At 54.9% G+C, this 27830-nt stretch overlaps 1 protein-coding gene across 3 annotated transcripts in view; it reads right to left on the minus strand.

Annotated features, from left to right (window-relative positions):
• Positions 1-4176: 4176 nt before the first annotated feature.
• Positions 4177-27830, minus strand: part of KSR1 (kinase suppressor of ras 1) — a 141795-nt gene continuing 118141 nt past the window's right edge. For 2 of the 3 annotated variants that reach the window (XM_060080640.1, XM_060080638.1), the window contains 13 exons: positions 26829-26890; positions 26628-26734; positions 24747-24915; positions 22353-22394; positions 19841-19892; positions 18740-18788; positions 17597-17976; positions 15203-15299; positions 11957-12090; positions 11076-11207; positions 9685-9820; positions 9352-9485; positions 4177-4592 (listed from right to left, as the gene is read on the minus strand). In XM_060080640.1, the coding sequence (XP_059936623.1) occupies positions 4514-4592; positions 9352-9485; positions 9685-9820; positions 11076-11207; positions 11957-12090; positions 15203-15299; positions 17597-17976; positions 18740-18788; positions 19841-19892; positions 22353-22394; positions 24747-24915; positions 26628-26734; positions 26829-26890 (1573 nt within the window). In that variant the 3' untranslated portion in view covers positions 4177-4513. Of the gene's footprint in view, positions 4593-6515; positions 6597-9351; positions 9486-9684; positions 9821-11075; positions 11208-11956; positions 12091-15202; positions 15300-17596; positions 17977-18739; positions 18789-19840; positions 19893-22352; positions 22395-24746; positions 24916-26627; positions 26735-26828; positions 26891-27830 lie in introns of all 3 variants that reach the window. The other variant, XM_060080639.1, reaches the window with a different exon arrangement.

Raw genomic sequence — 27830 nt, forward strand, 5'->3', positions numbered from 1 at the left:
TTCCATAGTCATGCAAACACCCAGACTGCTGGGATGCTGCCATCCACTAACACGTGGCTTCCCAAATTGCCCTGGGAGGTCTCCGCTCTCCTTTGCTCAAAGTAAAATGGTCTCCTCCTGCTTATATGCACCAGGCATGTTACCCTTCAAGTCAGCTCCAAGGTCACCTCCTCCATGAAGCCTGCCAGGCAGATTGAGGGACCCCTTCCTTGAGCCACTCACTGGCTGAAGGCAAGGTCTACTTTTTATCTGTGTCCCAGCACTTTGCACCATCTTTTGAACACAGTAGGTGCTCAATAAATGTCTGGCCAGTAAGTTCCCCAACTTCTTATGAGAAGGAAGTTCTGGAGTCAAGCCATGACCCAAGTCCTGGACTAGCCCCCCACCAGCTGTGTCAACTTGGGTAAATATCTTCACTTTTCTGTGCCTCACCCTCCTCAGCTGAAACATCGCAACAGTTCCTACCCCATGGTGCTGCTGTGAGGACAGGATTAAGGTCAGATGATGTGTAGAAAACACCTCTCTGGCTCAGAGGATGTTGGTCCCCCTTTGTCTCCATCTGTTTTGCTTACCCTGACCTCCTGCTTACCTGTCTCTCTTTATAACTGGCAAGGAGAGGCTCCTAGAAATAAGATTTAGATAAATGACCACTCTCCACCCCCCAAGGCTTCCATAATGCAAAGGCCCTTTGAGCAGAGGAGACGGTGGCTGGTCTGAGTGTGCTCATGGGCTGTCACTGTTGGGGGCTGGATGACCTTCCTCCGTGCGACATGGGCTTTGATGCTCTTCTGTCTCCGTTCCTCCAACCGTTTAGAAATATCTGCCTTTGAGGTGCAGGCAAAACTTCTCTCCTGGGAAGAAGCTCCCAGAGGGGGTCTAAACATCCTGCCCCCTCCCCTCCTGCTCTCCCATGCCTTCTAGCTGAGCGGTTCCCCGCACACACACCCTGCCCCACACAGTCATCTGGAACCGACCCAAGCAGACACAAGCCCCAGATACCTCGGTACAAGTATTTTTTTTTAAATTAATTAATTTATTTATTTTTGGCTGTGTTGGGTCTTTGTTGCTGCGCGCGGGCTTTTCTCCTGTTGCGGCGAGCGGGGGCTACTCTTCGTTGCGGTGCGCGGGCTTCTCATCGCGGTGGCTTCTCTTGTTGCGGAGCACGGGCTCTAGGTGCGTGGGGTTCAGTAGTTGTGGCTCGCGGGCTCCAGAGCGCAGGCTCAGTAGTTGTGGCGCACGGGCTTAGTTGCTCCGCAGCATGTGGGATCTTCCTGGACCAGGGCTCAAACCCGTATCTCCTAGATGGGCAGGTGGATTCTTAACCACTGCGCCACCAGGGAAGCCCCACCTTGGTACAGTTTTATTCGTAGACTCCAGACACCCAGGCTGGACCTGGCACAGTGTTCTTGCCAGTGGCAAAAAAACTGATAGCGCACGTCCGTTAATACTAACCGTTTTAATTTAAATTAATAGCATTTCTGGAAGACAAATGCAGTTGATAGAAAATATAAAAACTTTTACTGTACAAATTTTACATCACATTCAAAAAAGCAAGTATGTGCCTCGTGGCCACAGAAGATGCTGGGTGTGCACACACGGATGAAATCCTGGCTGACCAGGCAGCGTCGCACAAGCTCTCAAACCAGCTTCACATTTATGTGTCCACCTGGCACCCAGATCAACATAGGCCACCACCACCAGGGGCTTACAGGGCATGCCACGCCCCTCGGCGATCACAGAAAGAAATGCCACGAGAGGGCGGAGGGATTCCAGGCCCTGCACACATCTTCAATTTGGTGACGTGGAGCGGTCAGCTACACGCCACTCACAACTGGTGGGGAGCTCAGGGTTCAGGACCTTGCATTGCATGGAGACGCAGCGGCTGTGGCTCTCGTGTTTAAAGGCAGCAGGGACAGATCCCAGGGATTTGGAGGTGAGGTTGGAAAGTGGGGGGGGGGTGCGGAGCTGAAGGGTTGAAGCTTGGGCTCAGACCCCGTGGGGACCTCCACAGCCCCCGAGCTGTCGCCCTGGAGGCCTCCCAGCTTTCTCCATCCCTTTCACAGTTGGCTGTGAGGGCTGAATTCACAGTATCTGCTGTCCTTCTTGTGTTTCCAAGGCAGGCGGGCATGGTGGGGGAGCACACAGCATGTCTTCCTAATCTCAATTCACAGTCAATTAAGTAGAGACAGGGAGAGGGGGGCCACCCGGGGGGTGTCCTCAGGTGCTTCTCTTAACTGACAGGCAGTGCAGAGGCTCAGGCGGAGCGTGGGAAGGCATCCCGGGGCCCTGGAGTGGAAGGGGGTGGCCCCAGTCCCACCCTCAGGGTTCCTGGCAGATCATGAGTCCCCTAAGGGCAGGCACTGTGACTGCTCCCATCCCAGGCCCCCTGCACTTGCACACAGTAGGTGCTCCATGAAAGCTTTCTAAACTGACCCAAGAGTGTGAGAGCCCCGAAGAAGAAAAACAAAACCCAGGCTGACTTTCTGTGGGCCGTGAGGTGAGCCTGACTTGCTTAGCTGCTGTCCCACCCCTCGGCCCACCTGCACGTCCAAGGGTTCAGACGGGAAAGGTGAGAGGCATGAACTGTGACCGCCGGGAAGGCGCCAATGTCGGGGTGGGGGGAGGAGCCTGACAACCAGAGGCGGAGTCACATCCCACGTGGCTTTGGGTGGGGAGATCACAGGAGCGGCTGACCCAGAGGCCAGAGGGATGACGGGGAGAGGCGAAGAGTCCCACGGAGGAGAAAAGACCCACAGAGCCGAGTCCAGTTCGTTTACAGCCCCTCCGTCTTCCTTCCCACACCCTGAGCGGGAAGAGTTGAGGTGCTGATGGCCGTGGAGGCCCGGGTACCCTGTACGGCTGCCTGGCTGTGCCCTCTCGGCAGGGCCGCCAAGGGGTGCCTGGCCCAGAGCCAAGAAGGCAGCCCCGCGGCCTCCAGGCAAAGCGGCCCATCTCGTAGGATGTCTCGCCAGACTCCAGGCTGGGAGCCTGGCTCGACAGGTCTACGTAAACGGGGTGGGAGGGCCACGTGCCTCCCCATCTCGGCGGCTCTGAGCGTGTGGACGCGGGTTCTGGGTCTGAAGACCACCTCCTCTCCACTTTTGTCGCCCTTGATCGTTTCTGGCTTTGGAGCTTGATATGGTGACGTAACCTTCACTGAAGGGCTTCTTTGCTATTTGGAACTTTTCTCTTTAGGTGTCAGCTGCTAATGAGGACAGGCAGGACACTGTCATATCCTGGACTTTCCCAACCCGGCCCCTCCTCTGGTCCAAAGGGACACAAGTAGGAGGCCTGACTTGGTGCTTGGGAAGACTCTGAAGGTCAGGAGCTTGCTAGCTGGGTCCAAGTGAAAGCGGGGAGGGGCACGTGGCTCCCACCTTGGCTAAGAGCTCTGAACACGGGCAGTGGAGGAGTCAGCAGTGGGCTAAGGGGTTTCAACAGGACTGAGGGCTGGAAGAGGTGGGCAGTGGAGGAGTCAGCAGTGGGCTAAGGGGTTTCAACAGGACTGAGGGCTGGAAGAGGTGGGCAGTTCTGGAACCTTGGTGAGATTGGTGATGGGCCAGGGCACCCTGTGGCTGGGAGGGTGGGCTCAGGGACCCTGTGCTTGCCACTTCTCCCTCCCCTACTTTCCGTGCTCTCATGGATCAAGCCTTCATGGCGTACGCAGCTGCTGGACTAGGCCTTAGCTCTGGGGTCGAATGTCCGTCAGGGACTGGGATGTATCTAAACAGCCAAAGCCCTTAGTCCCATCTTCTTGGTGCCTCCCCTGCGGGCTTCATGAAAGAAACATCTTCCCAGGCCCTGGAAACCCTGGCTGGGAACCACTGGATCAGTCCAGATGTTATTTGGATTTTATGTCTCTGCTTTTTCCAGCAGGTATGGACTGGATTACAAGGGTCAAAGGTGAACCCAAGCTCTCTGTGAACTCCCGACCCTCATAATCCAGCTCGGCTCCCGGTCAGGGTGTCCTCTGCAAGAGGAGGAAGGGAGGGCAGCCCTTCGGTAGGACGAGGGGAGATGGGTATTTAGGGCCAACACAGAGGTCGGGTCAAACCTTGTGGTCCCCCCACCATCCTGCTTGGGGAACAGCCACAAACTCGATGCTTTTCTTCCTCTGAACCAGTGTGGGTGCCTCACTCCTACAGGGTCCTCCAGAGGGGACGGCCACTTCTGCCCTCGGTGCCAGTGACCTCTGCACAGGCGGTTTTTATTATCACCTATTGTACAACGAGTCCAACTCTGCAGAAACATACATGTAAACATTTGCCGTCTGTCGGGACAGGTCTGGTTGTTGGTGATGTCATTTTAAGAAACAGCAGGCGCGGCTCCGTCTCCGGGTCCCAAGTGTCTTTATGGATGAACAGTCTAAACCGAGGACTCGTGCTCCTGTCGCAGCACTTAGGCGGATGGCTGGCGTTTTGAAGAGTGTTGTTTTTTCGTTGTGATGGTTGTTTGGATGTTTTAGAGACCCATTTAAGAAAGAAAGACCATGTCAGAAAAACGGCAGAGCTGGCTACATCTTTGGATTACTGGACTCCAGGACGCCCAAGCCAAACCTTTCAAACCGGGGTACAACTTTGCTGCTGTTAATACTGCAAAGAGGAACAAAAACAAGAGTTATAGCCCCACTGGTCTTGATCAGAATTTGGGCAGCATTAGCTAATGAGTGGGCCAGTTCCAGAAGCTCAGCAGAGGACCCAGCCCCACCAAGAAGTGGGAATGATGATACAGGCCGACGGCCTTGGCAGAGCTGCTCCTGGTTCCACCTGGCTGGGGGCTAAGCCTCAGCTGCACTCCCTCCTGGAGGGCAGGGGCCTGTTCGCCTTGGAACCCCCAGCACCCCGCATACCCAGTAACCGCTGTGGGCTCATTCTCACTGGCGGCGGTGAAAGCTCTTGCTCCGAGTGGAACTGGGAGGGAAGAGAAACCCAGCTGCCAGTACTGAGTGGCATTGCATGCTCCTTTCTAGAAACAGTCCCCAAATGCTGGGGTGCGTCACGGCCATCTGAGAAGCAGGCTGAGATGCGGGTTCTCAGCATCTGCCTCCAGACACCTGGATTCAGGTCTTGGGGAGGCCCAGGAATCTGCATTTGGTAAGCAGTGGAGGACCTGTAGGTGATCTGTCAGCCACACTCTTGCCGAATGCTGGCCCGGGGTCCGGTACTTTCCGCCTGCACTGGGCAGATGGAAGGGGAGTGGTGCTGCAGGGGGGGAGAGGGCAGAAATGTTTTCACTAGTGAAACTGTTTGGAGACAGGTCCCACCCCCTTGCTTCAGGACAGCTTTCCCCGGTGTGTGGCCGAGGACACAGCCCTTCCGAGCTGGTGTCTTTCACGCCACAGAACCTGTGGTATCACAACCCTAGCCCTCCAGAGGGGACCACCCGGCAGCTCTGAAATCATTCCACTCCGTGTTGGACAAGATCCCCGCGGGTTAAAAGCCAAGCAAAACCCCGACCCCTGTCCTGCGGACACACCACATGGGGGGCCGGTGTGCTGGGGGACCAGGGAGAGGGGGGATCTCTCTCGCTGAGCCGTTAGTAGGCAGACAGGGCCGCCCCACAGAAGAAGCGCTAGAGAGAGATGAAGTTGTGTCCAGGAAGGCGGTTCTGGGGGTGCTGTTAGGGGGACCCTCCATGGAGAGCAGTTACTCAGGCACACGCAGGCCGCGGAGCGGGGCGAGGGCCAGTTTTAACAAACAAAGCAAAAGAAGAAGTCTCAGCAGAGAAGGCCGGAGTGGCGGCGATCGCATCCCCTGGGTTAGTGCCCGCATCGCTGTTTGAGCTCGAGTAGAAGTCACGGTGCCGAGCGTGGATTAGGAGGAAGAAAGCCCCGGTACATGCAAGGCAGCCAGGCCTACAACCTACAGAAGGAAAGAGAAGAGGGGAGAGCGGCGTCAGAACCCAAGCCCTCGGGGAGGGGGCAGGGGAGCGGCCGAGGCCTGGCCAGGGCGTGGGGCAGGGACCCCTCTTTCCCTGCAGACAGAGAAAGGAACAGCCCCACTCCATTCCAGGCTTTGGCAGCAGAGCAAGCTTGGAAGGGAGCCTGGCACAAAGGGCCTCCCCCAAGCTCGCCCCTGGGACATGGCCACAGAATTCTGTACAGAGGTCGACCAGCAGGCCCATTGTCCCTCAGCCCCTGACCATCAAAATTGACATCTCGGGAATTTACTATTTCTGCTCCCTGCATTCTCTTCTTCAAAGTCTGGCCAGAGGGGATCCTGGGGACTCAGACCAGTGCTCTGAGTTCTCTCCCCACCACGGATAAGCCATCGTCTGCCAGTGTGTGGACAGAGGCCCTGCCACATGCCACGGGTCTGCTCTCAGCCCAGCAAGAGAAACACGAGCTTGCAGGGCCCTTGCCGGTGGCCACGTGAGCTGCCAGAGTGTCACTTGTGTTTATGGGAATACAACATGCCAAGAAGGGGAAGCTGGATGCAGCAACAGAGCAGGAGGCAGGATGTGCACAGGGTTAACCGCAAACAGGCAGAGAATCAGGGAAACAGCAGAAGACACACTATTCCTCCAGGACTGGACAGTTGTTCTTAAAGTCAGGGTGACCGTAACGTCCTTTCCCGTAGTAGCGGCTCCGCCAGCGCCTGGGAGCACCCGCAACCATTTTGCCAGGCGTGGGAGGAGTGCGGTCCGGCAGGTGATGGAGATGGACACCCAGTGTGGACGGGTGGAGGAAGGGCCACAGGAATCAGGGTGGCGGGAGAGGGGGAGATGACAGGCCAGGCCAGCGGATCCGCCACCGCCCCCCCCCAAAAAAATAAAAAATAAAAAAAAGCAACAAGACCAATGGAAAAGAAAAGAGAAAATGAGAATTAGAGGCTTGAGTGTGTGGAAGTAAAAATCATGAATAGGAAGCTTTGATACAGACTCACTGAGGTATGCTGACATTCCTTCCTAGAAGGGGCTACAATGGACCACTTTGGACAGGAAACAACCCCCCTTTCTGACTCAGTGTCCCACATGTGGAACGGGAAGGTGGGGCTCTGTGGCCTTTCGGGAATCCGGAATCATCTTCTCCTGAAGACCCGCACCACTCCTCAGCCCCTACCCCATGCCCCGTCCCCAGCGCAGCCTTCTCTTTTGTAGAGGAGAAAACCAGGGCCTGGTGTGCTAAACGAGTTGCCCAAGGTCTGACAAACCAGATCCTTGAACTTCTTGAGAGTCCAGGAGACGCCCAGGCTCCCACCCAAAACTCAGCTCCCATGACCCCTCTCTTCTGGAGACCCTTCCTCAAGCTCCCCGGTGGGCAGTGATCCCCATCACCCATCAAATATTCATTGAGCAATTACTACATCCTGGGAGTGTGCTTAGAGCTGAGAATACAGGGGTGATAAGGCAGCGTCCTGCTCCGAGGGCTTACAGTGTACGTCTGCTTGTCTTTATCCTAATTAACCTATCAACTCCGTGCTGGTGGAGGCCCGGCCCTGGGCTGTCGCCTCAGGTGTGGTACAGCTGTCAGCAACGGTTGGGTAAAACCCACACCTCTGATGGCAACACCTGTTACCCCCTATTTGTATTAGACTCTGACCCATCTTCAGTGCAAAATACTGAATCTAATCTCACATCATAAGGTACAGCATTCCCTCACCCCAAATCCTCATTCCTCAGACTGTCCCTCCAACTGGCCTAAGTTGCCAACTTTGCTGTATTTCTTCAAGTTCTCCTCCTTGCACCCTCTGCTGGGCTGACCCAGCCTGGGCCTCTCCTCACCTGCAGCTCGAAGCCTGGTTTGGTTTACTTTCAAAACGAGCTGGCAAACTAGGTGTAAGTCAAATCTGGCTACAAAAAAGTTGTGACCATTTTAGAGCTGTCAAAAAAAACACAAAACAAAACCAAAACAAAGAACGTGTGACAGAGACCATATGACCTGCAAAAGCCTAAAATACTTACTATCTGGCTCTTTCTAGAACAAGAGGACTGCCACTGCCAGCACACACTTGGGCAGGTGTGAGATCCGGGGGTAGCTTCTCCGGGGGCTATGCTGGGTGTAGGGGTTAGACAGGCTCTCGCCCCCCTGCCACTGCCCGACTCCCACCAAGAGAAGCCCCACTTTATCTGTTCTATGTCCTGGGCCTGTGGGAGATGACACTTCTAGAAAGCGCCTTACCCCTTAAAGTTCAAAGCTATGCATCTTGTCCAGGAGGCCAGCCATGTGTGACCTGCCTCTTGTTTCTGTACAATCCACAAACTAAGAATGTTTTTTACCTTTCTAAATGATCGGGGGGGCGGAATCAAAAGAAGACTATTTCATGACCTGTGAAAATTACATGAAATTCAAGTTTCAGCATCCATAAGTAATGCTTTACTAGAACCAGCCAGCCCGCAAGTTTGTGGGTCTGTGGCTGCTCCTGAACCAAACAGCAGAGCTAGGTCGTTGTGACAGAGACTGTACGTGATGGTGTCGTCGCTTTGCACGCCGCTGGGCACCCTGCAAATCCCAGTGACAAGGAGCCGTCACTCAAGGTTCCCTCTCAGCCTGCCAAGCTCAACTATTTCCCACGTGGCCCTTGACAAGTTTGCCTACCCTCCCGCTCTGTAAAGCTGTGGAAGCTGAGGCTGAGAACAAGGAAGGACTTGCCCAGATTCCCGCAGAGGCAGGGAAGAGGTCTGTTTTTGAATGTTCTGGAAGAGAGAGCCAGAGGGACAAAGAAAAAAGGGAATGAGGCAGAACTCAGAAGACAGGAGTGGAGACCGCCCCAGCACGGAGGGCTGCAAAGGATTATGTGATTACACAGAAAGGAGATGGGCTCCCGTGTGATACAGCAGCACATAAACCCGGGCGGTGCGGTCCCTGTGACAGGTGGCTAATCTGGGGGCTAGAAAGCTCTGTACCATTTTAAGCAACAGCTGCTCGGCTGGTTTCGGTGAAACTCTGTCTGTCCTCCTCCCAGGCGGAACCGTCTTTTTTTGGTTAACCTTTTAACCCAGAAATTTTATTTCTTTTTTTTAAATTAATTTTTATTGGAGTATAGTTGCTTTACAATGTTGTGTTAGTTTCTACTGTACAGCAAAATGGATCAGCTGTTACGAACCCAGGCTACCGCTGGGCTGTAGAGCAGGCAGAACCTTCGTGTCAGGGCCCAGCCTGGGCCCAGCGTCAGCGCTGGGAGGATGACAGTGATGTGGAGGTTCCCACAGAGGAGAACGGGAGACACTGGCCTATGAAAGAGTCTCCTAAATAAACGTGATGAGCGGAATCCCGACATCCCTTGGGCGAGGGGACTAGTCACCTCTGGCTAACCAGCTCTGGGGGTTCCCTAGATCAAAGTCTCGGGCAGACAGAGCAGACAGTGCCCTCCAAGATGCCTGGCTGCAGGTCTGGCTCCGAGAGGTACTTACTCGGCAGACTTCCAGAAATGCCCGGGGTGCGAGAGCCTCCGGTTCAGCTTGGGCAGCTTCTCCAGCATGTCCATCAGCAGCGGGAAGCTGGGCCTCTCCTGCAGGTCGAAGGCCCAGCAGGCGGACAGGATCTCCTGCAAAGCGAGCCGGCATCGGAGGACATGAGAGCTGGGTGGTGAAGGACACAGACCTCCTAGCCGGCAGCAAAGAGGCCTGCCTGCCACCCACCCGCCTCTGGGTCCCACGTCTCAGGTGAGTGAAGGATGGGCAGCCAGCCGCCCGCCCCCTACCCCACCTTCCTCTCCCAGTGCAGGGGCTTGGAGGGCTACTTACGGTGACTTCCTTCCCCAGGCTGACGGAGGCCAGGACTCGCTTCATTCCCTCTCCGCTTCCAATCTGCCAGATCAGGGCCTCCGCAGCTTGGTTCTTCAAGGGCCAGTCTCTGGCTTGCAGCTCATACCAAACAGTCCTGTGGAGACCACCCACCCACGTGGCCTGAGCTCCCTGGCGGCACGGCTCAGCTCAGCTCAGCTCACACCCCGGAGGTGCCTGCTGCCCTGATGCCAGGAGCCCGGCTGGAGGACCCAGCATCCCCCTCCTGCCTTCCTCACCCGCCAGGCTTCCGGGAACGCCTTGACTCCCTCCCGGGGCCCTGCGCTCCCACTGTGGCAGGAAATCTCAGACAGCACGGGCTTTGGACGGAGATCCCGGTACAACCGTTCAACCTCCGTGGGGTGGCTGCTCATGGCCAAGGTTGTCTGAGGAGTGACAAGAATGCCCAGCCCTGGGCCTGGCACACGCAGGTGCTCAGGAAGTGATAGTTAAAGGTCAGGCCAGGAAGAGACCACCCGCGAGGGAAGGATCCCCCGACAGGTTACGGGATGAGGCCGTCACTCAGACCCTCCAAGTCCCCTTGCCCTTCTCGACTTATCTGGATGGGATCTTCTCCGTTAGACCCACCCTGTCCAACCTGGGGGCCACGTGGGGCTACTGAGTAACTGAAATGTGGGGAGGGGAAAGAGGTGTAAAACACACACCAGCTTTTGAAAGCTTTGTGGGGTAAAATTTTAATTTCTTATTTTGATTACACGTTGAAATGATAATATTTTGGCTATATTGAGTTAAATATCTATTGAAACGGATTTCACCGGTTTCTTTTTTTTTTTTTGGCTGGGCCACACTGCATGCAGGATCTTAGTTCCCCGACCAGGGATCTAACCGTGCCCCCTGCAGTGGAAGCGCGGAGTCCTAACCACTGGACTGCCAGGGAAGTCCCTCTTTTTCTTTTTTAATGTGGCTAAGAGAAAACTTTACACATCTGGCTCATATTATGTTTCTCTATTTCTATGTTTCTACCGGTCAGCACCCCAGGTCTTTGTGGGGCACAGCTGGCAGGACTCCCTGCTCTCCCAGAGGGACAGTCCTTGATTAGCTCTGGTGAGTGTCCTCATGGGGCAACAGGTGGGAACGACACCCAGAGTTAAGCACCCTATACAATTAGCTAATTTAGTACTCATTTAACAGCTCTACCAGGGAGGTACCTTATTCTTCCCATTTTACAGGTGGGGAAACAGAAGGTCAAGGACGTGGTCACTGGTCCAAACAAGTGGCTGATCCAGACTCAAAGCACACCTCCCCCTGCCCCCCATGGCCAGTAGGAGCCTCTCTTTGAGCCACACTTGGCCTCAGAGCCCCAGGCGGAGGGGTGCCAGGGGCCTCCTCACCCAAATGCATAGACGTCAGCCGCTTTGGAGAAAGGGAGCTGGTCCTCGTCCTTGCCGGGGGTCATCTCCCTCACAATCTCGGGGGCCAGGTAGCACAGCCAGTCATGTGACAGCTTCAGCTGGTTCTCACGCCTGGAGGCCAAGAAGCCAGGGCAAGGACATGGCCTTCAGTCAGCAGCAAAGAGGCCCGCAGGGCAAACATCTGCCCCAGGGCTGGCACACCACCCACCATGGCCCAGAAAAGCAGCACACCCATCATGCACTTGGCAAGGCACCTGCGCTTTGGGGGAAGGTTACAGAGGGGTGATAACCAGACTTTTCTAGAAAGCAGGCCAAGAATAGGCATCGGCAGGGAGTTGCACTTGAGGGTGCTGATTCTCTACCCTGGGAGCGTGAAGAGCATCTCCAAGCAGGAGATCAGATCTGCCTGTGGGCCTTACAGCCTGGCCTGGGGCTGGCTCTCCAGCCCGGCTGCCGCTCTCCCTCCTGGGGTCCAGATGCTTGGGAAGGAGCCTTTCTCCCCGTCCCCACCCCCTCTTCAAGATTTGTGGAACTAGAACCTGACGCTCTTCCTCATAATGGGAACGTGAACCCTGGTCCCCTGCCCAGGTCAGTGAGCACACAGGGAAAACGTGAGTGAGGGGACCCAACCACCATGGGGGCCAGCATGAGAATTAAGCATTATGAGTGACCTAAATGTCACCCAAACCTGATTCTGGACCAGAAACACAAGAGCGGGACCAGAGCAGACCTGGCCTTTCCTACAGGGAGGGCTGCCCCTCAGTAACAGACGGCGAGTGCCCAGACCTCGGCTGGACCTCAGGCCCACCAGCACTGCCCAGTTCCTCCCTAGTCTGTCCGGATGCCCAAGGCCAACTGACCGTCCCTCTCGGACCACGCCTGAGATCCCGAACAGCCCGAAGTCTGTGATGACCACTTTGCCATTGTCGTAGAAGACGTTCTTGGATTTGAGATCTTTGTGCACAATGCCCTTGGCATGGAGATATCCCATTCCCTGGAAGACAGCGAGCCTCACGTCAGGAGCGGAGGGAAGATGAATGACGAATGACTTAGCTCCTACTCTGGGCCGGGCCCTGAGCGGGACGGGACGCCCTACCCCACCCCCTCATTTAATCTTCACCACCCTGTGCAGTATAACTGTCTCCTTTTTACAGAGGAGGAAAGCCAGCCTCAGAGATGGGAAGTCACCTGCCCCAGACCACGCTGCAGTTAAGCAGCATTGCTGAGATCTGGTGCCAGGCCAGTCTGCGCTCCTGCTGTGTCAGCGCGCTGCCTGACATCCACCTTATACTCAGATGAGGTGTGGAGGGGGTGAGGGGTGAGGGGCTGGGGGTCAGGAAGCATATAAAGGTTCACTGTGATGCTACTCTCTGTGTCAAGTTATAAAAGACCCGAGTGATCTGGGGTCTCTCTCAGGCTTTGCTGGCCTCTCCCCTCAGGCTGGGCAAGGGCTAGGGTTGGGGAACGGAGAGGAATTCCCATAGAGGGAGCCCCTGAGCTCAGGTGGTCCCACTGCCTGTGCTGTGGTAGAAGTCCTGGACTAAGACTGAAATACAGCCCAGATCCTAATTCACTGTGGGGCCTTGGACTCGACTTCTCAGCCTCAGTTTCCTCAACCTGCCAAGTGACAGGTCAGGGCTGGGTGATTTCTAACCAACGCTCTGTTTGGACTGAACACTGCCAGGTGCGTGGGATGTGGGTGACCTGATGCGGGCATGATCTCATCCAAGGCCAAACCCAGGACTCCCAGGTACCCTGCTGCTCTGATGCTCTTGGGAACGGGAGAAGGGGGGCACTGTACAAGATGCATGACTGAAATGGGCATCCCTGCCGGGTCAGAAAGAGGCACATGTACACCTATCTCCCAATCTCCCACATCAAGGGTGCTTCATATGTGAGAACTCCGCCTGACTTTAAAGGTATCTTGGGGTGAGGAGGGGAGAGGTAAACACAAGCCACATTTAGGAAATAGAAGAATGAGCTGTGAGGCAGAAGCAGACAGAACTCAGCCGAGCCCAGAGCTCAGACCGAGTGGGGCTGGAGCGCGTCAGAGAAGAATGTACACGAGGCAGATGCTCTTCTGCAAGAGATGGGAGGGCTCGGGGTCCACCGTGGCCACGTCCCTCAGGCCTGCTGAGAGCTGTCATCCTGCAACGGAAGCAGGGGGTTCCAGGAAAGGGTGACTTGCTTTTTCCCAAAACGCCATCCTGAATGTAAAACGATCTTTCTTAAAACGTCTGCCCATTTCCCAAAGCAAACCAAGGCACAAGCCTTCCCCAGCGACCAAAGAGAGCCAAGACCCCATCTTGGGTTGAACAGGGACCAGCTGTGTGACTGAGGGTAAGTGCCTGTACCTCTCTGAGCCTTGTTTATAAAATAGGTGTCCCAGCCTCAAATGGCCAGAGACAAGATAGAAAGTGCCCAGGTCTGGAACACAAACCCTCCTGCCTTCCCATAATTTCACAATGCCTCTAGAGTGGCCCCCAAGCCCTCTAACCAAAGGTCAAGCCACCGTTATTACATTTTGAGCCTCAAAATATCAGAGATGAGTACAAAAGGAAGTGGCTTAGAAGTTCTCAGAAGAAGGGGGATGGGGAAAATAAATAAGCCAGCAGAGAGGCAGCTTCTGGCTCTGCAGCTCCAAAACCTTTGAACAACTTTTCTCTTCTGCCCTGGAATCTTCCAGGTGGCTCACTGAACCTAACTCAGCAACCAGACTCCCGCAGTGTCCTGAGGATAAGGAGAGAGAACAGTTTGGGGGAGGAGGGCAGAGTCGGGCAGAGGGTGGAGCAGGGCCCAGCGGGTTTGGGGCCATCACAGAGTAGGTGTGACGCTCCACAGCCCCCTCCAACTTCTCTGCAATGAGACAGACTACACAGGAAGGCATAAGTGTGATATTTGGGTTTTGGGGGCTGCAAAAGTTTAATGCATTAGTGTAGCCACGTGGAAATGTCATGTGGAAATCTTGGTGTTCATAAATGTCACTGAGATTTTTATCTTTTCCTTTCCAACGACACACACACACACAATGGATGCAAGGAGGGAGGGAGAAAAAAGAAAAGAAGGCAAGACTAACAACAGGAAAGGGACAAAAACTTGGTGGGAGCTGGTAAGAGAAAGCTTTTCCGCAAAAACAAGAACCAGGAAAGAGGAAGCCCTATCCAGCACTAATCTAGTTTTTCTCTGGGCCTATCTGTTGCTAAATAAGGCAACAAGTAAGCTTTTCTTTCATTTTTGTTTAATTACTTTAAAAAGATGAAAGGAGGGGCTTCCCTGGTGGCGCAGTGGTTGAGAGTCCACCTGCCAATGCAGGGGACACGGGTTCGAGCACTGGTCCGGGAAGATCCCACGTGCCGCGGAGCAACTAAGCCCGTGCGCCACAACTACTGAGCCTGCGCTCTAGAGCCCGTGAGCCACAACTACTGAGCCTGGGTGCCCCAACTACTGAAGCCCGCACTCCTAGAGCCCGTGCTCCGCAACAAGAGAAGCCACCGCAATGAGAAGCCCGTGCACTGCAACGAAGAGTAGCCCCCGCTCGCCGCAAATTGAGAAAGCCCGTGCGCAGCAATGAAGCCCCAACGCAGCCAAAAATTAATTAATTAAAAAAAAAAAAAGGCTGCCTGAGTTGAGCCTGAAGCCCTGTCCTCATGAAACTTGGATTTGGAAACTTTAAGGCAGAACCCCTGTCCCCAACCTTAATCAATCCTAACAGACTCTCACCAAGCGCTGGCCCTGGACCCAACGCTCTCTCCATGGATTATCCCAGTTTACCTTTGCACCAATCCAATGAGGGAGGCGACACTGGCATCTCCATTTACCAGGGTTGGAAGCCAAGGCTCAGAGAGGCTCATCGACCTGCCCAAAGTCACACAGCTGGTGTGACCAAGATTCAAACTCAAGCCATCTGTCTTTAAAACCCACCGAGTTTCTCCAGGGTGTCCAGCTCCCAGCAGACAAGACAGGGATGGAGGGAAGGAGATGGGGGTCCCACCCTTGAGGCGCCCCACCTAAAGGGAAAGACAGAGCAGCCACCACCACGACCCTGACACGGTCAGACAGACTGGGGGACAGCCAGGAACTCCGGAACCAGCTGGATGCCTCTTCACCTTAATGATCTCCTGGGCGATCTGCCTGGTCTTGTTGATGTCCACAGATGTCTTGGGGTCCCTCACAAACGAGTGCAACGTCCGTCCCTTGCAGAAGCTGTGAGGAGTGGTGGGTCAGGCAGAGATCTGGGGCCTGTGCAGCCCAACCCAAGCCCCTCTGGAGCCAGGGAGAAGCAGGGGCAGAGCTGTGCCCGCCGGCCTCGGGAGGGCTCTCTCTGTCCCCTAGACCCTGGGTGCCCGAATCCTCATTCTTGACCAGCCTGATGCCCATTCCTGCTGGGGCCTGGCCTGAGTGGGCAAGGACACCGGTTCCCCGAGGCCTAGGGCCTGCCCCCCATAGAACAGGAAACTCAGTTCACCAAGCCTCCTGGCAATTCAGAGCAGCCCACCTTTGTGGAAGTTCGAGGCAGGAACACGCCCAGGCAAACTCAGCAGCCAGGGAAGAATCTTTGGCCTTTTCAGGCTATAACCAGGCAGCATCAGGGCTCCGGGCTCACCATAATGATTTTCATGATCGTGTTATTTTCTGATCACAGGGATTTTATTACAATGCGGAGTGTGCAGGAGGGGAGGGGTGGCTGTCAGGCATGTCAGAGTGATCATTAGATAAGGGGCTTGTATGCTGTGGTCCCCACCTGTACCGACTCCTAAAACCCGGAGTGAGGAAGGACCCAGACAGAATGCGTAGCTTCATTCCCCTGCTCCAGGGAGAAGCTGACTTAAGCCATCTGAGGAAGGGGCTAGTTTTTAGGAATCATCTCCAAGGAGATAAGATTCTTGGACCCTCAAGGTCTGGAATATCGGCTGCTGGTTGCTTTTCTGTGTTCCAGTCCCCTCAGCAGATTCTAAAACACGTTAAAGTTTTTGTTAACGTTCTTTTATTCTTTTGCTATATGTATTCCCTTGAAGGAGACTCAGATCTCTCGTGGGACTGGGTGGATGAGAGAGAGATGGGAGGATGAATGATGTCACCACTGAGGCTGGGATCTGGGGGATGCTGAGCTGGTGTAACCACAGCAAGGCTCCCTGAAGCATCATGGTGTCATGCTTGGGCTGGAATTTTGTCCCCACCCCACCAGGTCCATGTGGTGACCTGATGATCTCACACTACTCGGGAGTTCTAGTGGGGAGTTACTTATATCTCTGATACGCAAGCAAGATGGAAATCATTTTTTACTTAGTAAACGCATACAGTTTGTTTGAGGAGAAGGTGTTTTTTCAAAGCACAGGGTCCAACTATAGAGAATGTCATCAGATTATTAATGAGTATTCTTTTGGCTGATGGGATTAAAGTGGTTTTTAGTTTTTTTCTTGACACCACGTATATTCCAAAGATTCATCACTAACCTCACATTGCTTTTCCTGACTTTAGAAGTAAAGACCCAACAACAACTTTTTCAATGCCATGGGCAAAAAAGTTTCAGTTTCACACCCCTCTGGTGCTCAGGGGGGGCATGCTCACTCATCCACTGATGGTGGGAGGGGAAACAGGTGGACACTTTGTGGAGTAGAAATGGACAACGTACATCAAAATGTGACATACGTGCACTCTGACCCAGCCCCGCACACATACTGCCAGAAGTTCACCAAGATATGGAAACAGAGATGTTCATGATGACAAAGTGTCCAGCAAAAGAGGGCTGGTTAAATAAATTAGGGGAGAACCAGCGATCGGGTTCCAGAGAGAACCCAGAGCCCAGCTGTGGGAGTTGACCCAATTCCACTCCACTTTCAGTGACACCATATTGGTAACTTGAAATCAACTGCGGTGAGAGTGTTTACACCACAGGAATTGACAGATGCCACGTATCAATACTAGAGCTTCCCTCACCACCACCCAAGAGCTGGTTGTTAAACATTTACCAGCACACCTCTGGAGGTTCTGCTACGTGACGTGACGGGAACACTATGCAGGTATTAAGCTTAGAGTAGACCTCAGACCTGCACTCCAGAGAAGAAGGCAAGGTGACCAGTAGGCTCTTTGGTGTGTATTTTTACAAACACATAAATAGTTACAACTCAAATAGATAAATAGTTTAAAAACATGAGTGTATACAAATTTTTTTATTTTAATGGAAGGCGTGACAAGGAACTGTTTACAGTATCCACCTTTGGGGAGAAGCACCTGGGTGGGGTGGGAAGAGACTGGTTTTCACTTTATACTTTTCTGGAACATTTGAATTTTCTCTATCCTTAGGTATTGTTTTACTGATTTATTTATTTAATGTCAATGCGGTTATATGATGGAGAAATTACACCTCATTTTTGGTTTTCTTCTCTGTACCTCTCTAAGTGAAAACTTCCATGCTCTCCGGGGTGTCCACACAAATAACAGGGCCCCCAGGGAAAGGGGAAGAGGAGGCGGCCACCCCAGGGAGAGGGGGCCCGGGTTACCTGGTGATGATGGCCAGATGCGGCGGGTTCATGCAGGCCCCCATGAAGAGCACCACGTTCTCGTGCCGCGTCTGCCGGTAGTTCATCACCTCCTTTTTGAACAGCTTCAGGTGGTCCTGGTTGTGGCCGTCCATCTCCAGCAGGCGGATGGCCACCTCGCCGTGCCAGCGGCCGCGGTGCACCCGGCCCCAGCGGCCCTGCCCGATGGGCTCGCCCAGCTCCACCTGCTCGAAGGGGATGTCCCACTCCTGCAGGTACACGCTGGTCTGGCTGGCCTTGCGAGAGATGGGGCCTCGCCAGGGCCGGCGGGAGCTCGGCAGGTCATCCACCTCGTCCTCGTCGTCTTCGGCCTCCGACTTGCCAGCCTCGGGCTCCTCAGCCTGGAAGGAGAGGAGGAGGGGATAGCGGGGGCAGGAGACCTGGGGGCAGGCGGGGAGCGGAGGGGCCTGGGGTCAGGAAGCCTGGGCTCTAGTCGCAGCTCTGCAGGGCTTGCTGCGGACAGTAGGCAGGTCACTTCGCACCACACAGCCTCAATGTCCTAATCCACAGACTACGGCGCTTGGCACTTTTTGCCGCTAATGGGAAGAGCATTAACATCCCCTGGCATGAAGAACTGGACCGCATTCACCCTTTCTGGCTATGCTTTTGTTTAAACACACGGTTTCTGGCTCTCCTCTGTATAGGAATAAATCAGTCTGCTGTCTGTTCAGGATCTTTAAGCCACTGCACTGCTCGGTTGACACTGGTTTAAGGGTCAAGGTAGCAATTCTTGGCCCCAGCTACAGTCAGAATCACCTGGGGATCTTTGATAAGTCCACACACCCGGCCCCACCCCAGACAGACCAAAGGAGAGTCTCCCGGGCTGGGGCCCAGGCCTTCTCGCTGGGGGTGAAAACCATGGGAATGAGGAGTTTACTTTAGCCTCAAAAAACAGAAAAGCAGAAGGAAGCTTGCTTCGTGGCATCCCTCATTGCTCTCCCTGCCATGTGCACTGCTCGAGTCTGCTGCGGCGGGTGGGCACCCTGTTGAGATGGCCCTCAACAGGGCCCGGTGCCCACATGCTCCCCAGACCCCACCACGTGCTGAGCCGGGGAGAGAGGAGAGAGATGCTCCGTCGACGGCTTGCGTGTCGCCTTCACTCACCTCCACTTCGTGATCCTCGGACACATCTGCTTTTGGCTGGTTCTCAAGCCTAAGAGTAAAACAGCGTTTGTCAAAGAGACCCCGAGGCCGGGCCATTCTGCTCCCAGCTGGGCAGGGGACTCCCCATGTGAGGTCTGAGAAAGGGGCACCAGACCTGGATCCCTACTTTGACCCACTTGGCCGTGGGAAAGGCAGTCAGGATGCTGTGGAAACACACAGGAGGCCGAGGACCAGACCCCGTTTCCCTTCTCTGGCCTTGGCGTTCTCCAGACTTAACCTGAGGGTGGTAGGGGCCGACGGGTGGGCAGTGACCATCAAGGCCCTTTCGAACCTGACAACCAGTATGGGGTTCTGAGCACACGCACAGGACTTGGAATTCTACTTGAGAACTGGTTCTGTTGCTCCCTAAGCTGTGTGACTGGATGCAATTTCTTAACCTCTCTGAGCTGGCTTCCTCATCTGTATGTTGAGGATGACACCTACTTTACACCTGGCTGAGAACTACACAAAAAAATGTGAGACAAGTACTCAGCATGGCCTGACACAGAAAGGGCTCCATTAACAGGAGCCACATAATTAGGTTTCTCTAACGCTGAGTGCCCTTAGCCCGGCCTTCCTGGGTCACAAGTCTGCTCCTGCCTCACAGACTGCCCCACCCAACGCTGACTGCACCCCCAGGAGGCAACTAAAACCCTATGGCTGGGCTTCCCTGGTGGCGCAGTGGTTGGGAGTCCGCCTGCCGATGCAGGGGACACGGGTTCGTGCCCCAGTCCGGGAGGATCCCACGTGCCGTGGAGCGGCTGGGCCCGTGAGCCATGGTCGCTGAGCCTGCGCGTCCAGAGCCTGTGCTCCGCAACAGGAGAGGCCACAACAGTGAGAGGCCCGCGTACCGCAAAACAAACAAACAAACAAAACCCTATGGCTGAGTTCACTGGATCACAGGGTGAATTAGCCCAAGCAGTGTCCCATCTGGCTGCCCAGGTACATGACAAGGTCTGGAATGGGAGGGTCAGAGATTTAAAGGTGGAGGTGGGAGGCGGTCAGGGATGTGCGTCCAGCTTTAACAAGTCCCCAAGGAGGAGAAAGCGCAGGGCTGCCTACCGGGAACTGTCCGCCTCGGCGAATGGGACTGCCTGAGGAAATGCCGAAATGTCTGGAGGAAACAGAAAACAAACATGAGGCATGAGACCCCCTTCCACTCCCCTGGAAGACACAGTGTTTGCAAAGCCAGCACCCGCAGGGCCGAGCGTGCTCCGCCAGCAGCCCCTCGCTGGGCTGCACACGTGCTCCGGGGCCACTTCCCCTGGGCTTTCCTAAAACAGAACACGGACGCAGCCTCCAGGGCCCTCGGTTTTGCCCACACAGCTCTGTCCTGGGAAGGGACTCTAGTCACCACCATCGCCCTGTGGCCAAACCGCCCCAGACAAGGAAGTGGTAAAAGCAACAGGGCTGCTCTTTACCGGATGTGTGGGCCAGACTCTCCTCCTCGGCTCCGAGGCAGGGGCTGGTTTCAACACCCCTTGAGAGTGGGGAGACTCTCGGGCCAGCAGAGGCCAAAGGCCGGACTCGCAGGTGGCTCATTAGTGTCACGTGGTGCCTGGCACAGCCGCCGGGGACTGCTGGTGGGGACCAGGGGCACCATCCCCTCAGCTTCAAGGTTTGGGTGGCTGGTGGGGCAGCCTCTGGGCAGAGAGCAATGCACGGTCCACACGCGGGGTGCCCCAGGATTGGGCAGCTGGCACTGACCCCTGAGCCTGGGGCCTTCCCAGTTTCAGCACTGAAAGCCCCACATCCAGGGAACACAGGACAGATGGTCACCCCAGTGTGGAGCCAACATGTTACAGGCCAAATGCCCTACGGCTGCTTCTGCTGCTGGCTTCTTTCTGTTCTCTCTGGTCCCTTCTAATCGCACTCGGGGAGGCTGGCAGCCCCAGGGCTGGGTGGACCCCTTGCTCCCCTTTTTAGCAAAAGAAGAGACTGGAGGTGGCAGTGGCTTGAACTAATCAGGGCCTCTCCCTGTCCTCTAGGACAAAGAGCGTCCCCATCAGCCAGCAAACCTCCCTCTGGGCTTTCTCCAAGGCTACCCCTGTAGCTTTCTCAACATCTCTATCATACTTGGAGAGTCTGATAGAGGTCGTGGGCCTTCTTATTAGGGAAATGCACACATGTACCCAACATCCTGTGTACAATTTCTGGGGAATCCTAGACCCGGAAGCCTCTTCTAAGGCTCTTCCAGACACCACTACACAGTGTCTGCAGACTGTCAAGGGCGGCCTGGTGTTTCCACCCACCTAACGCTGCTCACATGTTTCCACAGAAGATAAACACATGCACGAGGATGCGGGGACATGGGGAGGTGGGGGTCTGGGGAGAAACCACACCCCAAGTTGGGGGGGAGGCAAAATGTCTCTGAAGTTTCATACTTTTCCTTAAACATTAAGAGTGCATTTTGCATTCTGCTCCAAATATGTCCACATTTGTTTTAATAGAACTATATTTCCCTTCTCTTCTCCCTGACATATCTTCAGAGCAAGATGGACCCTTCTGGAAGAAGAGTCACATGTTTTCCCCATGCTTTCAAGGGTGTTCCCCTGTACGTCACCCTAGAGCAGTAACCAGGGAGGCTTTTGGAGGGGGATCACGGAAAAAATGGGTGTGAAGCCACAGAGCAGCTCAGGGAGCCTGGCCCTGAGCCCAGCCAGCCTGCACAGCCTGCAAAACCACGGGGGTGGGCCCGTAAGAACTAACAGATGCTCCCAGTCACTCCCCTAATGGAGCTGGGCTGGGGAACAGAAAAGCCTGGAATAACCAAAATACCAGGACTTCAAGACAGACCTGTTTAATCCAGGAAAAAAAAAAAATTAGCTACAGTCTTTACCTAAAACACACAGAACCTTCATATGGCTGAGTTCAGAATTAAAGTTGCAGATTACGTGTACTATGGCTTGTCACCTCCAGCTAGAGAAATAAGTACTAATTGTATAAACTCCTTAGGGGCAGGAATATGGTCAAATGCAAAGGCTGGCACACAGAAGGTGTACAAAACAATTCCCGTGGAAGGGAATCAACGAGAATGTCTTATTGAAAGTTTTCTTCTTTAAACTTTCTGCACTGGAGGCATTTCCATCAATTGCCAGCAGATGGCGCTGTGTGACAAGGCTCTGGAAGGTGAGGCCCACCGAGCAAGTGAAGGCTGCAGACCTTCCCAAACTGGCGTCCCCTTCTTTAAGATAGGGCAGTAGTTTCCCTGCCATTATATAGAGGAAAGTATCTTGTCAGATGCTCCTAAGACATCAGCAAAAGATCCTCTCCCCTTATTCTGCAGACTGGGTTTCTGCCACCTCCTAGCTGTGTGACCCTGGACAAGTTGCCTGAAGTGTCTGTGCAAGACGAAGGACTGGATGGATGCCAAGGGTCCTCCCAGTAAGGCACTGCTCCTGTGAAGGGTCAGCCTCAAGGCTACTCCCTCTGCACCCTTGCCCAGCCTCAAGAGACAGTCAGCTCTCAAAATAGGTGGGCGTGAGACTCAGGTACCTCCAAGGCACCCAGGAAGAGGGCTGGACAGAGGGGGTCACGTCAAGGGGCAGTTAGTGGAACCATGCAGAGGACTCACCTGGGAAGATAAACTGCTGTCTATGATGAATACAGTAGGCAGCTTTAAACAGAAGAGCAGGTAAGTCACACACAGAACAGCAAATGCAGCAGCAGGAGAGGGGACGGAGGCATGGGCTTGGGGGAGAGGGGCTGGTTATAGGGCTGGGGCAGCCCTTCCCCACCTCCCCTGCCCCAGCTTCCAGGCAGGAAGGAGGAAAAGAGCTGGGAGAAAGCGGTTATTAGCAGGAGCCCCCAGGAGTAAAGGAACTTGCACCAGAGGGCTGAGGTTTGGAGACCCAGCCCCAGGGAACACCCTGCTGCAGAGCCCTGGCCAATTCCATTCACCTCCCAGGCCCCCTTCTCCTCTGTGAACTGCGCATGAGCCCAGGAGGGCAAAATACAACGGGGAGAAAAACTGAGATTCTGAAAACATTGAACAGTGCTGTGTGCAGAAGGGAAAAATCCCCCGGCCCACATTCACACCTGGAGGTGCTGAGGCTTCAGTCGCTAGAAGTCACCATCCAAAACAATAACCTTGCCCCAGGGTTAGCCTCGGAGATACACAGAAATGCTCCCCACGATACAGAGTGGGTGGACGGTAGGAGGAGGTCCCATCCCACCTTAACAGCCGGACCAGCCCAGCCCATGACCAGAGAGAGAGCAGATCCTGGAGAGAGAGGGCTCTGTGCAGGGGACAATGTGAGGCCAGCCTGGGGACATCAGGGAAAGCTGAGAAGCTCTGGCAGACATCACACAAAGGACTTTTTCACTGGCTGTTGTTTTTCAAACAGGCCCTTCCTTTCAGAAAAACCCAAACTAGGACGTTCAGTAGAAGGCCCGGTTTCAGAGCATAACAATGACAGAGCAGAACAGGAGAGGAGGGTGATCACGCGGGGCCATCGCTGGGTCTCCGGGGAGGGAGAGGTGGGCTCAGGACGACACACTAATGTTGGGAGATGTCCAGCCACATGCGTGTTAAGGTGAAGGTGCAGGCAAAAAAGAAGAAAGTTTCTTAAAAGTCTCACCATCCCCCCAAAGAAGTCCCTGGGACCCTGGGGAGATGGGCCCAGAGAGGCTGCCTGGCGTCCTGCCAGCTGCAAGCAGCCCCAGCCAGGGCTCCCCTGGCACAGGGAGAGCTGTGCCTCTGTCCTCCTCAGCCTGGAGCCCCAGGGGCCAGTGACAGGTGGGGCCTGGCCTGGCACTCCATGGGCTGAAGCTGGCAGTGGGCCTGGCTGGGTCCAGAGCAAACTAGAATATCCCAGCCACCCTCCTCCCCTGAGCTGCCACCTGAAACAAACCGAGGGCCAAGACCAACTGCAAGGGGCCTCCTGGGAGGCCAGGGCCGGAGTTCAATCCTGAACGGGTGAGTGGGCTCTGCTCTGTTCCTTGGGGAGGTGGGACACCCCAGGCCTGGCCGAGCGGCGGGGTCCCTGTCCCTATAGACCCGGGGCAGCCGGGGCCATGGTCAGAGGTCAGCTCTGCTCTGGCACACACTCCCTGGTGGACTCCGTGGCCTCATCCATACAAGGGGGATAACCTAACTCCAGCCTCACATGGTCTCTTGTTTTATGGAAAAGGGAACAAAAGCGCCCCTTTAAGCAGCTTGTCCAGATCACAGAGCAGGTAAGCCACAGAGCCCCGGATCCCCTCGCCCCAGCCTTCTGGGCCTGCCCCAGCCCCCCGTGCTGCCTGTCCTGCTTCCTGGGAGCTCAGAAGCCCCGAGTGAGTGAACAACGCCCAGGAGAAGCCACCCCATGCATGGGAGGGCAGCGTTGGGATCAGGTCAAGAACCCAGGCTTGGGACTTCCCTGGTGGATCAGTGGTTAAGAATCCGCCTGCCAGTGCAGGGGTCACGGGTTCGATCCCTGGTCTGGGAAGATTCCACATGCCGCAGATCAACTACGCCCGTGCACCACAACTACTGAGCCTGCGCTCCAGAGCCCGTGAGCAACAACTACTGAACTGGCGCGCCTGGAGCCCATGCTCCGCACCAGGAGAAGCCACCACAATGAGAAGCCGGTGCACCGCAACAAAGAGTAGCGCCACAACTAGAGAAAGCCTGCGCGTAGCAATGAAGACCCAACGCAGCCAAAAATAAATAAATTAAATAAATTTAAAAAAGAAAAAAACCCAGGCTTTACATCAGACTTGGCTTTGATCCCACCTCTGCAGCTTACATGCTGTACAGCTCAGGGCAAGCCACTTGCTCCCTCTGAACCTGCGTCCCCATCTGTAAAATGGGTGCAATCACAGCAAGTTTAAATATGGTGATGCTCTTGAGCTCGGCACAGAGCCTGGCTCCCAGCAAGTGCTCTCAGTGGCGGCAGTGTTTGACCTCGAGCCTGCCGGGGTGTGCAGAGAAGGGACATGCAACCCCACCCCTGAGGCCCGAGAAAGCCCCAAGCTGTGGTACCTGGGAAGTTGAACCTGCCGTCCCTCTGGCCGGGCGAGGGGTTGGGGGGCGTGGTGGCACTGGGTGGGTTGGACGACGTCGGGAAGGGCGCTGGCGAGGAGGGCGTGGAGGACGTGGTGGAGGACGGGTTGCTGCTGGAGTCCAGGTGGTTCATGGCCAGAGGATGCTCCTGCAGGACCAGAGACATGGGCAGTGGCAGGGACCGCCCAGCCCCGCCTGCCCCCCACCCCTCTCCACCTAAAAAGGAGGAGGTCAGCCAGGGCGTCCTGGCGTTTTATGGGTCTAATATTTGAGGGCAGAACAGGACAGGGAGACGCGCACCTCAACGTCCATCCCCTGGAGGGCTCCTCTCATCCTTCTTATTTCAGCTCAAACGTCCTTTCCTCCCCGAACTCCTTCCCCAGGCCTGGCCAGGGCGTGCTCCTCCCATTTATCCTCCCATGACTCCCAGCACTTTTCATCAGGGCACTTGAACTACGGTTTGTCAGCTGCAGGCGTCTTGGGCGGTTTTCTGAAGACTCTCTCTCCACCACGCTGTGTGTGTCCCCCCCGAGAGCAAGGACCACACCTGCTCGTCATACACCCAGGGGCTGGCTCTGCTCTGGCTACAGAGTAGGCTCTTTTAACGAATTAAATTCAGCCTCTGACAAGCCTCTGTTTAGTGGGCGGTAACAGTGGGTGCCTAATAAGTGCTCCTTCCACTCAGCAGGGGGACCTGCCGGCTAGGACATTCAGTGGCGTGGGCCCTAGCAAGGCCAGAGGACCACCTGAGGGAGGGTTACTGGGGGGACCCTGGGCCTGACCAGTGTTTCCCAGACCACACACCAATTCCTCAGGGGGTTGGGGAGGGATTCCTGGTCAAAAAAGTTGGGGCCAAGTTGGGTTAAATGCTAAGCTCAACCGGCTTCTCCCCTACAGGCCCTCAAGGCTCTGGGATGCACGGCACACTCTGGAATCCACCAAAGCCATGCAGTGGGCCTCACCGTCCAGCGACCACCCACACTGCCTATTGCCAAGCTAAAGGGGGGAGGGGGCTGCATCCACTGGCCTTCACTCTGTCCGCTCACACGTCAAGGCCAGACCCTCCATCCCGGTCAGGCCAGGCCAGCCAGGGCAGGGGGCTCGCTCGAGGCAGGTTGACTCCCAGCCCCGACTCGGCAGCTGTGTGACCTTGGATGAATCACCCGACCCTTCTGAGCCACGCGGTGCGCCGTCCACACAGCAGGGGCATCACCTGCTACCTCACGGGGTTGTTTAGTCGCTCAGCACTCCATACAAACGCTTCCCCGCTGCCTGTTGTGTGCCAGCCGCCAAGGCAGGCGTCAGGGGCCCGACGGGAGCACAACCCCACGGGCCCGCCCTCCACAGCACCCATGCACTCTGGGCCTGCCTCTCATTCACGGGGGACCCCGTGCTCAATTTCCTCATCTGTAAAATGGAGGTGATATCAAATTCCCTGGCGGTCCGGTGGTTAGGGCTCTGCGCTTTCACTGTCGAGGGCGCAGGTTCGATCCCTGGTCGGGGAACTAAGATCCCATAAGCCGTGTGGCGCGGCCGAAGAAAGAAAAATAATGGAGGTGATATCAGCACGTGACTTTTAGAACTACTGTGGGGATCAAATGAGATATCAATGGAAAAAGTTCCCGACACAGTGTAAGTACTCAGGAAATGGTAGCTCAAAATAGGGGAGGGGGGGTATGGGCACATAAGTAAGATTTGGACACAAATGTGAAATCTACGAAATGGCTGAATATGGGATCCCTAAAGGCCACCCTGTGGCCACACACCCCAGATTGCAGTATCATGCTCCCCTGCTGGACCTCCATATTGGGGGTGCTTCACAGAAAGGAACCCCGGGTGAGGGTTCGCCTAACATTATACCTTTTTTGTCAGTGCTTTGGGGAGGGTCCCGAAATGGGGTTCAGCTGCTCTGTCCACTGGATTGTTGATGTCCGAGGGGACAGATTCTGTCCTCCGAAGCCTGGGAACTGTTTAAAAAGAGGGGCGTTGTAACCATCCACAGGAAACAGGTTCAAGAAAGATGCACCCCAAATCCAGAAGGGGGAAGGGGAGAACACTCACGTGGAAGGAAGGATATTCTACAGGCGGGGGCTTCTTTTGTACACTTGTTATGACACTTCAACCTGGTAAAGAAGGCAGGGTCAGTGCACGAAAAGCCACACGGGACCCCGGGCCACACACAGGGGCTCAGAAGCACCGCCTGGAAGTTTTGTGCAACACTCAACCTCGACTGCCTCAGTTCCCACAAATGTCTCAACAAACACTAGCTTAAGCGTGTAGAACACCTGATGTTAATAGGACTAGCAGCTACTATCTGTTGAGTACGACCATGTTCCCGCTATCACCTGCCCAATCTTCACGTCAAAGCAGGTTTGATTACACCCATTTTAACTTGCTGTGGGTCACACAGCGATTTCTCTTTTCTAAACAAAAAGAGACCCTCTACCCATGTTCAGAAAGCTTGAGACAAGTCTGAACTTAAAAGAGATGAATTAGAAGGAAAATGTTTCCATTACCAAAGGGTCCCAGGGAAGCAAGGGGCAGCCCCTCCTGCTACGTTCCTACACGGGCCACGTGGTCTGAGGACCAGAGTGGCAGGAGTGGAAACAGCTGGATTCTTAGTTTGGTTCTGCCTGCTGAACCCCCTCTTGGGGTTCTCGTTGATCCAATGGGCTGATGGCTGGGGCTCTACCAACTTCACTGCAATTGCAGGAGAGCCTGGGGCTCAGAGGTTATCCTGTGCTCTCTGCATGAAAGGTATTACTTGAAAGGGAGCTGGAGGTCCCCAATTTAAAGCCAAATGGCCAGGAGCCACAAAAGACCTAGACTGGTGAGAAAGGTCTGGCATCTCCTTTGCATTTTCCCCATGACTCTCCTAACCACAATTTATGCAATTGACACACATGAGACCCATCACCTACAGTCTGGCAGGAGCCCAAATGCTTTAACTATAAACACTAGCTCAGATTCTCGGAGCAATTCTGATGGACAGGGAGACCTGGAATCATCTTCCCAGATGTATACCTGACAAAAATGAGGCCCAGAAAGGGCAAGCACCTTGCC

This window comes from Mesoplodon densirostris, chromosome 18 (genome assembly GCF_025265405.1).
Source record: "Mesoplodon densirostris isolate mMesDen1 chromosome 18, mMesDen1 primary haplotype, whole genome shotgun sequence".
Lineage (NCBI taxonomy): Eukaryota > Metazoa > Chordata > Mammalia > Artiodactyla > Ziphiidae > Mesoplodon > Mesoplodon densirostris.